The following is a 14,207-nucleotide window of genomic DNA, read 5'->3' as shown; positions in this document are numbered from 1 at the left end:
AAGCACCAGCCTGAAGATGACGAGTGAGACCTCGTCGAAACGTCACCAGAAATTTCTAAATCCTACACGGGAAGAAACCCGAATATACCAAGACCGTCATACCTGTACCCGTGAAAATCTACGAAAACAAATATTTATTTATTTATTTGTTGGGTTTTTTTTAATAACATTGTTAAATGAATGGCCATGAACTCAAGGACTACCTGTACAACAGACTTCATTGGTAGTATGTAGTATTATAAAACGCTGCAGGCCAATTTTGTAGTCAAACTCTACTTATGCCTGGTGAAATTTAGGCTAAAGATAGCAAGGTTCAGATTATCAAAAAGAAAAAATAGTAAATAATGCACCAATATTATGATTTGCACAACTAAGAACTCTAAAAATCCCAATTTTGAAGGCAGCGTAATTCCACCTTTGGGCTGGTGGTCCAAGAAGGGTCAAGCATCTCCCTCCATCCCAACCAGTCACCCAAATCGTGGGAGACACACAAACTCGGGTCTTGCTCTCCTGCTTCTCACAAACTGGGCTCGGTCTTGGCTCTCTGGGGGGGAAACAAACTTTGATTCAGGAGGATCAAAGTTTACGTCACTTGCAGTCAGGATGGTTTGAACTGTTTTTTATTTGTCTTTATGTTTTAGGATGCTTGCCACCCAAAGCGTTGGGATGAGCAGGGATCAAATCAAATCAATAAATTGAATCCAATGCAGAGTCCTCTCCCTTTGCCCACCTGGTACGTTTTGGGGGGCTTTTTTCATGGAGGCCCCAAAAAGAAAAGGGTGAAAAATGGAACTCACTGTTGACTTCTTCATCCAAGGCCTTCACTTTCCCTTTCTTCTTAATGAGCATGATCTTGCCGCCAGCGTTGGCTTCCCAGTCTTTGTCGTTTCCCCCATCGATCCCAACCCCTACGACACAGGAAGGAAGACGAGGAAGACAAACCCAGCAGCTCCCTGGCAGGGTTAGGGGTCCCCGGGCACGTAGAAGGCTAACAACCCATGCACAACAGATGCCTGGAACTCACTACCAGACTTTGTAGTATCATCCCCTAACCCCAAAAACTTTACCCTTAGACTGTCCACTGTTGACCTTTCCTGATTCCTAAGGGGTCAGTAAGGGGCGCGCATAAGTGCACCAGCGTGCCTTCCGTCCCCTGTCCTAATGTTTCTCTCTCTCTCACTAGTATCATGTATATAAACAGTGTTATATCTTTGTATACCACCAATACGTACTTGGCAAAACAAATAAACAAATGAAATAAAGATACAGTGGTACCTTGGGTCTCGACCACATTTCATTCCGGAAGTTTGGTCGAGAACCAATTTGGTTGAGAACCGAAATATGGGAGATAGGAAACTATCTCAAACTCAGCTGTTTGCGGCCCATGCAGCCACCACCGCCGCCAATTTCACCACTGCCAGGCCTCCCAGATGTCTGGCGGCCGCTGCAGCCGTAGCCCCTGCCAATCTCGCCGCCCCAGAGCCCTCAGCTGTTTGGCAGCTCATGCAGCCATCACCACCGCTGCTGCGCTGATTTCGCCGCCACCGGGCCTCTCGGCTGTCTGGCGGCCTACGTGTCTTCCATCAGCCACCGCTGCCCAGATTGCGCCTCCTGCCGCCAATCTGCCTCTGCTCCAGCCCAGAGTTCCAAATCTTTGTTCGGATTTCAGGGCAAAGGTTTCTTGAATTTCCTGGTCGAATACCGATTGGTTTGAACTGAGAAGTGTTCGAAAACCAAGGTACCACTGTATCTCACTCTTCTCTTTTCACCTCTCCCTTTCTCTCTCTATCTCTCTCTCTCACACACACACACACATTCTTTCTCTTTCCAACTCTCTCCCCCCCATGCACAGGTTGAGTTGCAGATGACGTTTAGTAGCATGTCCACCCAAAGAAGTCCAGGATGCAAGCCGACCAACCATCACCTGGACACAGCTTACCTGCGGAGTCATATCCTCGATACTCCAGTCTCTGAAGCCCCTTGATTAGGGTCTCCAAGATCTCCCGCCTGGTCCGGGGAACGTGGTAGTTCAGGTAAGCAAAGATACCTAAAAGGGGATTTAAAATGGAAACCACAATAAAGTCGTTCCTCGCAGGTCTAACATATCCGTAATTAGTCTCACTCGTTGTACCTCTAAGCCTTATGGTATCACACCTAAGCCAAGGATCTCCACACCTGCCAACTTTTAAGACTTGGCTCCTGTCTCCCTGCCAGCCTGGAGGAATCCTCTGCTTAAACATCCTGCATCCTTCCCTTCGTTGCAAACTTGGCTCCTTCAAGTGAGGTACTACCATCACTCTGTAAAGCCTTAGTAAGAGCACACCTAGAATACTACATCCAGTTTTGGTCTACATGCTATTGGGACTAGAGAAAGAGTGCAGAGAAGAGAGGATGGAATCAACCGATTTTCCAAAGCACCCGAAAGATCCAGACAAGGAACAATGGGTGGAAGCTGACCAAGGAGAGATTCAACCTGGAAATAAGGAGGAAATTCCTGATGGTGAGAACAATCTACACCTGGAACAGAAGTTGCCTTTGGAAGCTGTGGGAGCTTCATTGATGGAGAAGAGCCTGGGCTGCTATTTGTCACAAATGGTCTCCTGCTTGGATGGAGGGTTAGACTAGATAACCCACAAGGGTCCGTTCTATCTATCTATCTATCTATCTATCTATCTATCTATCTATCTATCTATCTATCTATCTCTATCTATCTATCTATCTATCTATCTATCTATCTATCTATCATCTTATCTATATATATATATATATAATCTATCTATCTATCATCTTATCTATTTATCTATCTATCTATCATCTATCTATCTATCTATCATCTTTATCTAGCTAGCTATCATCTATCTATCTATCTATCTATCTATCTTATCTATCTATTTATCTATCTATCTTATCTATCTATCTATCTTATCTATCTACCTACCTACCTACCTACCTATTCATCCACCCACCCACCCACCGTTCCTTGCCCTGCTTCAGAGTCCTTCCCACCAGCAGATGGGAAAAAGATAAGTCATATACCTGCCCATTCCCCACCAGCTTTACAGTTTGGATTACAGCAGGACGTAGATTGTATTAATAAACAAAACAAATGCTTTCATTTAACCTTGACACCTGCCTTATTCTATTCCATTCCACTCAACACAGCACGCCTTTCAGCACAAAGGCTATGTATTTATCACACGTACTTTTAAACACACCCTTATCAATGGTTTCAGGTCAGGTTGTGTGTGCAATCATCAAAAAATACAATCATTCAGACAAAGAAATAAAAAATCCTAATGACCAGCAATGTTCCCTGTAATTTTTTTTCAGTGTGGGCGGAAAAGTATAGTCTCTGAGCGACAGTCCCTTTGGGACTGGGCGGCATAGAAGTATAGATAGATAGATAGATAGATAGATAGATAGATAGATAGATAGATAGATAGATAGATAGATAGATAGAGCTTTTTTTTATTAAAATAAATTAATAATTTAAAAAACTCAAAATCCATTACTATTAAAACTAAAACAACCAGCAAAACTATTAATAAAAACAGGTGAGGGCTGGGTTTTTTTGTGTTATTATTTAAGTGCTTTTACCATATGCTTTAAATCAAGAGTCACTTCTCTCTCTGTTTCTCTCTCTTTCCTGTCATTCTCTGCCTCAATCATTTTCTCATTTCTCTTTTTTCTCCCTTTTTCTATAATTTCTCTCTCTTCCTTCCACTCTTCTCTCTCTCTCTTCCTCTCTCTCTCTTCCTTCCTCATCTTTCTTTCTCTTTTTCTATCTTGCTTCCTTCCTCTCTCACTCTCTTCCTTCCTCTCTCATCTCTTTCTTTCTCTCTTTCTCTATCTTGCTTTCTTTCTCTCTCTCACTCTCTTCCTTCCTTTCTCATCTTTCTTTCTTTCTTTCTCTCTCTTGCTTTCTTCCTCTCTCTCACTCTCTTGCTTCCTCTCTCATCTTTCTTTCTTTCTCTCTCTCTTTCTCTATCTTGCTTTCTTCCTCTCTCACACTCTTTTCCTTCCTCTGACCAGTACCAGTAGAACTTTATTCATTGTTTTGAACTGATTCGCCGCCCACCTCATAGTGAACAACTGATTCGCCGCCCACCTCGTGGTGAACAACTGATTCGCCGCCCACCTCTTAGTGAACAACTGATTCGCCGTCCACCTCGTGGTGAACAACTGATTCGCCGTCCACATCGTAGTGAATAACTGATTCGCCGCCCACCTCGTAGTGAACAACTGATTCGCCGCCCACCTCGTGGTGAACAACTGATTCGCCGCCCACCTCGTAGTGAACAATTGTGGCTGCTGGCTTCTAGCATTAAAACATTAAAATCCCAACAAATAAATATCTTTAAAAATAACAAAATTAGAAATCTGTTAGAAGCTTGGTGGAATAAACGAATGAAAACCAAGACGAAGTAACCGAAGAATCAGATATGCAATTGTCAATATGTTTTCATGTATTATTTCATGTCAACTAAACAATGTCGGTTGGCGGGCCCCAGGGGGAGAGCCTTCTCTGTGGTGGCACCGACTCTCTGGAACCAACTCCCCCCGGAGATCAGAACCGCCCCTACTCTTCCTGCCTTCCGCAAACTCCTCAAAACCCACCTTTGCCGTCAGGCATGGGGAAACTAAACATCTCCCCCTGGGCACATTGAATTTATACATGGTATGCTTGTGTGTATGTATCTTAGTATATGGGGTTTTTTAAATTTTTCAATATTTTAATTAATTGGATTATGTATTGGATTGCTTTTCACTTGTTGTGAGCCGCCCCGAGTCTTCGGAGAGGGGCGGCATACAAATCCAAATAATAAAATAAATAAAATAAATAAATTATGCTGCATACTTTTTTTGTTTCCTGTTGTTCCTGTGTTTCGTGTCTTTGTCTTTTAAAGAAACCAATAAAAATTTAATAATAAAAAAAAGTAGAGAACTGTATGCCAAACTAAGGCAAAGGAGCTGTCAGCGTTCCAAATAGCATCTAAGAAATAAATCGAGTCCAAGGCTTGGCCTTCTTCAAAGTTCCAATTTATGAACAGGGCCCTGTTAGCACAACTAGAGAAACCTGAATCTAAAGTTATGAGAGTATCTCCACCTGGGTTAGAGTTCATTTCTTTGCATCTCCTCCCACAAGCCCATCACATGAACCATATTCTGTATCCTGCAACACCCAGCAGCTTCCGGCCAGGTGCTGAAGAAAGGCTGACCTTGAGAACCCAAAAATATTTATATTTATATATAAATGTGTATATATTTGTGTTTACTGTACTTATGTATTTATGTATTTGTCAGTCTTACTATGTTTTGTTTGTCTTTTTTAAAGTACAGTGTTCCCTCAATTTTCGCGGGTTTGAACTTCGCGGAAAGTCTATACCACGGTTTTTCAAAAATATTCAAAAATATTACGTAATTAAAAAATACTTTGTGGGGTTTTTCCCTATATCACAGTGTTTCCCACCCGATGACGTCATGTGTCATCGCCAAACTTTCGTCTGCCTTTAATAATATTTTTTTTTAATAAACTTTAATAAATAAACATGGTGAGTAATAATCTGAGTGGTTGCTAAGAGAATGGAAAATTGCAATTTAGGGGTTTAAAGTGTTAAGGAATGGCTTGTGATACTGTTCATAGCCAAAAATAGTGTATTTACTTCCGCATCTCTACTTTGCGGAAATTCAACTTTCGCGGGCAGTCTCGAAACGCATCCCCCACGAAAATCAAGGGAACACTGTATATTGAATGATTTTTTTTTTAAAAAATGTAGCATTGCAGGTTTTTTCTGCCCACTGCCAAGGGTTCGTTTCTGATTCGTTTGTTCAAGGAATCATTGAATGAACCAGTCCAGAGCTCCCGTGTGAGACAGAAGTAGTCCTGGACTATTAAATATTTATTGCTACATATCGTGATGGCGGCTAGAATCACCTACACACAAAAATGGATAAAATAATGGCAACAGCAGCACGGAATTGTTGAGATGTATATGAAGTTAATAAATAGTTTTAGTTGGTCACCTTGGGGGGGGTGATAGAATCTACCTCTTTCACAGCATAACAAATGCTAGGGAGGCAGCTACCCTTCACTAGAATCCAATTGCTGCTTAGCAATCTGTGATGCATTACACAATTGAAAAGCTACAAAGGCCATTTATGCAACTTTCCCATCGCCTTCTCTTCGGCTACTTCCTCCTATTTTCAGTACAGGTTGTCCCGGTTATCCCTCGGAACAGGTTCATATTCTAAATTTAGTCATTTGCGCTGTTAGAGATATAAATTTCATTTGCTTCGCCTTTGGGCTGTAAATACTTTACTAATCACCGAAGCAGCTGACGTCTCGAGGCCTGGACACAACAGGCAGCTCTGCATTTTCTGGCAATCCAAAGTAATAACTATAAATGATATAAAGAAAAGGTAACATCAGCAAAACAGCGAACAATGCCAGCTTCTCGCAGGGGTCACCTTAATGCTGCCTGCAGCATCAGGTCAACTACTTTGGAGGTGCGGAGTACAGGATTTCTGGGAGAGTTGCAGAGGATGAAATAATAATAATAATAATAATAATAATAATAATAATAATAATAGCAACAACAACGAGTTGGAAGGGACCTTGGTGGTCTTCTAGTCCAACCCCTTGCTTAGGCAGGAAACCCTATACTACTTCAGACAGATGGTTATCTTAAAAATTTCCAGTATTGGAGCATTTGCAATTTCTAGTGGCAAGCTGTTCCACTGATCAATTGTTCTAACTGTCAGGAAATTCCTCCTTAGTTCTAAGTTGCTTCTCTCTGTGTTTAGTTTCCACCCATTGCTTCTTGTTCTACCCTCAGGTGCTTTGGAGAATAGCTTGACTCCTTCTTCTTTGGGGCAACCCCTGAGATACTGGAAGAGAGAGAGAAAGGCAGGGCCAGAGCTGTAGACTAAGCAGGAAGTTAAAGCACCCTCCTGAATGAAAGGAGCACTTCACGGGCACATCCGTGTCCCAAACAGGATTTGAGCCAACTCACCTTTTTACAGAAAGCAAACACTGAACGCCACCCTTGCTAAAGTGCAATCAAGGGGCAGGAAGGAACCACTGGAGCATTTATACGGACAGCTGGCCTAAAACAAGGCTTCAGTAAGGAACCAGATTGAAAGAAACTTGTGTTTAATTAATAGGCTAATAGATTTAAATACTGTAATTATTATCATTATTCACACCCAGCAGTGTGATTGAGGGATGACTGTTTTATATTGGGTTTTTATTTTTCTTAACTTTTCTAACTGTTCATAATTAACTATTCACAATTATCTTAGAAACATAGAAGATTGACGTCAGCCACAAGGAGAAGGGCCGCCTATAAATCTAATTAATAAATAATATTTGTCAGAGCAGCTGTTGGGATGGACACGATGAATCTTAGAATCTGAAAGGAACCTCAGAGGTCTTGTAGTCCAACCTTCCGCATCCAAGGCAGAAGATCTTATTCCATCCCAGACAAATGTCCATCGGATCTTTTCTTGAAGGCCTCCAACAGTGGAGCACTCACCATTCAGGAACGTGTTTTTAAAAAATTTAAATTGCAAAGGGGAGTTTGCGGTTCCTTTGTGGGTGCTCCATTGTTGGAGGTCTTTCTGCTAAGATGAAAAATCATTGCTCCTTTAGAATAGAACAGAATAAAATAGAATATAGAAGAGAATAAAGAATAGAATAGAATATAGAATAGAATATAGAATAGAATAGAATAGAACAGAATAAAATAGAATATAGAAGAGAATAAAGAATAGAAGAGAATATAGAACAGAATATAGAACAGAATAGAACAGAATAAAATAGAATATAGAATAGAGTAGAATAAAATAGAATATAGAATAGAATAAAGAATAGAACAGAATAGAAAAGAACAGAATAAAATAGAATAGAATATATTGGCCAAGTGTGATTGGACACACAAGGAGTTTGTCTTTGGTGCAGATGCTCTCAATGTACACAAAAGAAAATATACATGTGTCAAGAATCATGAGGTAAAAAAACACTTAATGATTGCCATGGGGTCAAATAAGCAATCAGGAAACAATCAATATTAATATAAATGGCAAATAGAATAGAATAGAATATATTGGCCAAGTGTGACTGGACACACAAGGAATTTGTCTTTGGGGCAGATGCTCTCAGTGTCCATAAAAGAAAAGATACATATGTCAAGAATCATGAGGTAAAAAACACTTAATTATTGTCATAGGGGTCAAATAAGCAATGAAGAAACAATCAACATTCATAAAAATCTTAAGGCTATAAGCAACAAGTTACAGTCATACAGTCATAAGTGGAAGAAAATAGGCGAAAGGGGTGATGAGAAAAAACTACTACTAATAGTAGAGCAGTCTTAGTAAAAAGTCTGACAGTGTTGAGGGAATTATTTGTTTAGCAGAGTGATGGCGTTCGGGGGAAAACCTGTCCGTGTGTCTAGTTGTCTTGCTGTGCCCTGTTCTGAGGGTCGGAGTTGAAACAGTTTGTGCCACTTGAAGAGATCTGGACTTCAACTCCCATTCGCTGGCTGGGGAATTCTGGGAGTTGAAGTCCAAGTCTCCCCAAGTGGCCAAGGTTGGGAAACACTGTTCTAAGAAAAGCGGCTGAGGTGACCTTGTACGATTTATTCCCCCTTCCCAATCATTTGAGCCAGCTAAAACAATAATCTCACAAAGTGACAGTCAGCGTTAGAAAATGCTACTCAAAGCATATTCAGTGACAATATCATTATTAGGAGTCATAATGCAGCACCCAGCTGGGCTTCCTGTGTAGAGGAGACAAAGCCCCCAACCCAGTTTTCTATTGGGTCATTCTTTGTCAAGTGGACCAGGTGTCCACTTGATTGATTTTTGCAGCCTTATTTGAAAAGAAACCATCACAAAACATATATGATGGGGGGGGGGGGGAAACGTGTTCTTTCTAATGAAATAAAAACGAAGATGATTGAAGGTGAGAAAACAGAAAGCTCTGGTTCATCATCTTCAATCATCTTCATTAGAAAGAGCACATATTTTTCTATCATATATGTTGCTTTTGTGGTGATTTCTTTTCAAATAAGGCTTCCAATTTAACCTGGTCCACTTGACAAAGAATGACCCTATTCTGACAGTAGCAGCAGGACTTAAAATGTATTTAGGTATTTCTCTAAAACATCTATTCAGCCACCCATCTTAGATTGACCTTTTTCAACAAAACACATCGTGCTGGCCCAAAATAATCACAATAAAAATAAATCCACATGGATTTTTTGTTGTTTTTTTGATACCTTGCCACCATTCTATTTTCAGTCTGACCCAAAACATCCAAATTGCTTTCAAATCTATTTAAAAGGATGCTTCGGGAGACAAAATACAGGCTGCCACAGAACAACAAGCCCTAGCAATGAATTTGGAGGCACAATGACAGTCTATTCATTGCAAATTATTTATAGCATCAACGGCCTTTTTCTATTGTTAGCATTCTCATGAGTTGCCCTGGGAAATCACATCCTAATTCATCTCTCTCTCTCACACACACACACCAGATTTGAAAAAGACACACAATTAAACACAGAATCTGGTTTCTGCATCATGGGGGGGGGGGGGTACTGCCATCTTAGGGTCTCGGCATACCTGGTTTACTGATGTATAAAGGCAGCTATTGGGTGACAATCATGGTTTATAGCAGTTTCCCAACCTTGGCCACTTGAAGATATTTGGACTTCCACTCCCAGAATTCCCCAGCCAGCGATGTGACTTGGCTGGGCCTAGGGGAAGAGCCTTCTCTGTGGTGGCCCCAGCCCTCTGGAATCAACTCCCCAAGGAGATTCGTACTGCCTCCACCCTCCTCGCCTTTTCAAAGAGTCTGGAAATTCATTTGTGTGTCAGGATTGGGGTCACTGACCCCTAGCCTCTGGCCAATAAATGTGTGGTACAGTATGTCTGTGGTTTGAACCTGGAAGAATGATTTTTAATGTTTTAGCTTTTTTAGAATCAGTTTTTAGAATCAGTTTTTAATATTAATTGGATGAGATATGTTATTGATATATGTTATACAGTATATCAAAGGATAATCAGAATTGCAGAAAAAACAATGGCTGCCCACAATTACTGACCCCTCGCATCCTGGACATTTACTAAGTCTGCACTACTATTACTACTAGTTTTTCCCATCATTCCTATCACCCATTTCCTTCCACTTAGGACTGTATGACTGTATCTTGTTGCTTGTATACTTAAGATTTTTATTTAATATTGTTTCTTCACTGCTTATTTGACCCCTATGACAATCATTAAGTGTTTTTTACCTCACGATTCTTGACAAATGCATCTTTTTCTTTTATGTACACTGAGAGTATATGCAACAATGACAAATTCCTTGTGTGTCCAGTCACACTTGGCCAAAAAAGAATTCTATTCTATTCTGTTCTATTCTATTCATTATTCTATTCTGTCCTATATTTTCTATTCTGTTCTGTTCTATTCTAGACTATTCTAGACTACTCTAGTCTATTCTAGATTATTCTACACTATTCTATTCTGCAGATGCTGAGCTCCTCCTCCAGGGTCACGGGGCATCTCCCTCTCTCCCTCCCTCTCTTCCTCTATCCCATAATACCTCACACTTGGGGTCAGGCCTGGCAACACAAACCCCCTAAGTCAGTGTTTCCCAACCTTGGCAACCTGAAGTTATTTGGACTTCAACTCCCAGAATTCCCCAGCCAGCGAATATCCAGATCTCTTCAAGTTGCCAAGGTTGGGAAACACTGCACTAACCACTGATTTGCTGCAGCAAGAAGGGTCATAAAATGGGCCACAGCTCAATAAACTCTCTTGTCCTGTATACATGCATGAACACACACGCACAGCCTTGCAGCCCCCCCACTCAGGCCCCCTCCCAGCTCCTCCCCCCACCCCTCGCAGGGTCTCCAAGAGGGAGCCCGGGGGCGCCAGTTCTCCTGTGCCCACCCCAGGATGAACCTTCACTCAACTGGCTGGACTGAAGCCTCCATCCAAGCCATCCAAGGGGAGGGGAAAAGGGGGCAGCCAAGTGGGGAGATGCCAAATGATATACAGTATATATGCATACAATATCTGTTGTATATAGGACTTATCATTAGACGTAGGATATACATCATAAGTCTAATGCTAGAATGCATAAGATATACAGTATATATATGCACATTTAGATCTAAATGTAAATAAAAAAATAAATAAGATATAGAACGCTAAACGATAGAATGCAAATGATATCATGCATCAGGTATATAAGTCTAATGAGGGAATGCATTATATGCATATTAAGAATTAAACAAATAAAGTATATAAGTGTAAACCATAGAATGCAAATGATAGAATGCATAAGATCTATATGCATATTTGGATCTAAATCCAAATAAATAAATAAGATATAGAAGTTTAAATGATAGGATGCAAATGATATCATGCATCAGATAATATAAGTCTAATGCTACAATGCATAAGATATATGTGCATATTTAGTTCTAAGTCTGAATAAATAAATAAATAAGATATGGAAGTCTAAATGATAGGATGCAAATTATCGAATGCATAGGATATATATATGTGCGCGTGTCTAAATGCTCTATAGGATATATGATATTTCTTCCATGCAGAGCAAGAGTGATGCAATACCCCCCCCCACCCCCCACCGCTCCGTTATCAGGACCAGCTATCCCGGGAGAATCTCCCTGTTTCCCCCTCGCGTGCAAAGCCTCCCTCTGGCTCAGCGGGGAGAGCAAACCCGGGTTCTTTTTTCTCAAACATTCAGACGTGCAGAGAAACCCCCGGGCGGCCCAATGAAGGCCCCCCCGCTCTGCTATAAAGCGGACCAACCCCCGCCGCCCTCCGGCTCGGAGCAAACCCGCCAATGGGCCCAAAATGGGACTCCTCGAGGTCCTCGCAGCCACCCCAGAAGCGGGATGGGGAGTCTTCCGCCCGCAAGAGACGCGTGTCGGAGGGTTCCCACGTTCCCGGAGAGCCTTTCCCCGGGTTGGGTCCCCACCGCCCGCGAGCCTCAGGCCCTGTTGAAGCAGCCCTCTGCACACGCCCCGGAGCCGACCTGTATGTCTGCAGCCCACAGAAGCGGCCCTCTGCACACGCCCCGGAGCCGACCTGTATGTCTGCAGCCCACAGAAGCGGCCCTCTGCACACGCCCCGGAGCCGACCTGTATGTCTGCAGCCCACAGAAGCGGCCCTCTGCACACGCCCCGGAGCCGACCTGTATGTCTGCAGCCCACAGAAGCGGCCCTCTGCACACGCCCCGGAGCCGACCTGTATGTCTGCAGCCCACAGAAGCGGCCCTCTGCACACGCCCCGGAGCCGACCTGTATGTCTGCAGCCCACAGAAGCGGCCCTCTGCACACGCCCCGGAGCCGACCTGTATGTCTGCAGCCCACAGAAGCGGCCCTCTGCACACGCCCCGGAGCCGACCTGTATGTCTGCAGCCCACAGAAGCGGCCCTCTGCACACGCCCCGGAGCCAGGGCGCGCCAGGCCCAAGGGGGGGGGGGGACCTCCCCCGCGGGGACTGACGGACCCTCCCCGGCCGCCGGCCGGCACTCTGCACATGCTCGGGAGCCTCACCACACATGGCGCCCTCAGCGAAGAAGCGACGACTGCTGTTCCTCCTCCTCCGGCCAGGCGGCGGGTCTGCGGCGGCGGGCCAGAGCTGGAGCGGGGCGCATGCGTCGAGGCCGCGCCTCTTATTGGCCGGCGGGGCGGAGGGGGCGGGCCCGCGAGGAAGCCCCGCCTACGGCCGGTTGGCCCTGGGGACGTGGCAGCTGGGCCTGCGCCTGAGGGGAAGAAGCGCCCGGAGAGCCTCCCTGGGCAGGCGCCGTCTACCCCGGAGGGCGCTGCTTTGGCGTTTGCTTTTCCTGCTCGGGGGCTTCTTTGGGTTCATGCCGTGCGCCAGCTCCGAAAAAGGGACGACAAATGGGGAGAGGGGGTCCAAGCCCGCGCCGGGGATGGGAGACCACGGGGTGATCCCCGGGTGGGGGGGAGACTAGGAAAAAGACTCCTGCAACCCCCGGAGTCAAGTGGGGCTCCTCGGGATGCTCAAGAGGGGCGGGAGGGCTTTATTTTATTTTATTCTTTTATATTATATATATTTTATTTTATTTTATAATATTTATTATTTTATTTTATTATATTTTATTATTTTATATATTTTATTTATTTTATTATATATTTTATTTATTTTATTATACTTAATTTTAATTTTATTATATTTTATTACTTTATTTTATTTTGAGGAGGGGTTCAGTGAAAGGGGGCTGGGCTCTACACCCACTCCCCAGCTCTCTCTGCCGGCTCAGCCGGGTATTATTATTATTTTTTACATATTAAAGGGTTTATTTCAAGCAGTACCAATATTTGTGATCAGCAATCTTTCTAGACAAATGGATAGATGTATTCCGCATTGCTATACACACTACATGTATCTAGGAATGCAATACAGTGAATGCATCTTAATGGAGATCTAAATGAATGCTCTCCAAATGTTGCTGGCACACTAAAGTTATGTGTCATCAATTTTACGTATTTATTCTTTATTAAATTTTATTTATAAAAACTGAGCCATACATTATTGAACAGGTGTTTTTCCTTGGATGTCCCTGGGCCGTAAACCATGGTTTAAGAATGTTGGCTACTTAATTGGGGGGAGGAGCAGTGCAATGGCCCTGGGCTTTGGCTTAACCCCGATTGAATGTAGATGAATCCACAGGCGTCAAAATGGAATTTTCTTGCACACAGTTCTCCAATATGCACCACTTAAACAGGAAGGAAAGAAACGTAGAAGATTGACAGCAGAAAAAGACTTCCTGGTCCATCTCGTCTGCCCTTATACGATTTCCTGTAGTTTATCTTAGGATGGATCTATGTTTATCCCAGGTTTCAATTGAGTTACCATGGATTGACCAACCACGCCTGCTGGAAGTTTGTTCCAAGCATCTATGACTCTTTCAGTGAAATAATATTTTCTCACGTTGCTTCTGATCTTTCCCCCAACTAACTTCAGATGGTGTCCCCTTGTTCTTGGGTTCACTTTCCTATTAAAAACACTTCCCTCCTGAACCTTATTTAACCCTTTCACATATTTAAATATTTTGACCATGTCCCCCTTTTCCCTTCTCATAAAATATACGTTATAACGTCTTGATCTTAACGTCATAAAATATATGTTAAGACCAT

General features: G+C 42.9%; 1 protein-coding gene across 2 annotated transcripts in view; it reads right to left on the bottom strand.

The window, feature by feature from the left end:
- GFPT1 (glutamine--fructose-6-phosphate transaminase 1) overlaps positions 1–12,685 on the bottom strand; it is a 38,148-nt gene extending 25,463 nt beyond the window's left edge. For both annotated transcript variants that reach the window (XM_070765117.1, XM_070765118.1), the window contains exons 1-3: positions 12,600–12,685; positions 1,940–2,047; positions 798–908 (exon numbers count right to left, since the gene is read on the bottom strand). In XM_070765117.1, coding sequence (XP_070621218.1) covers positions 798–908; positions 1,940–2,047; positions 12,600–12,606 — 226 coding nt within the window. In that variant the 5' untranslated portion in view covers positions 12,607–12,685. The remainder of the gene's footprint in view (positions 1–797; positions 909–1,939; positions 2,048–12,599) is intronic.
- Between the last annotated feature and the right edge of the window lie 1,522 nt (positions 12,686–14,207).

The sequence above is a fragment of the Erythrolamprus reginae genome, chromosome 12 (assembly GCF_031021105.1).
Source record: "Erythrolamprus reginae isolate rEryReg1 chromosome 12, rEryReg1.hap1, whole genome shotgun sequence".
NCBI lineage: Eukaryota > Metazoa > Chordata > Lepidosauria > Squamata > Dipsadidae > Erythrolamprus > Erythrolamprus reginae.
This window is presented reverse-complemented; position numbering and strand designations above follow the sequence as displayed.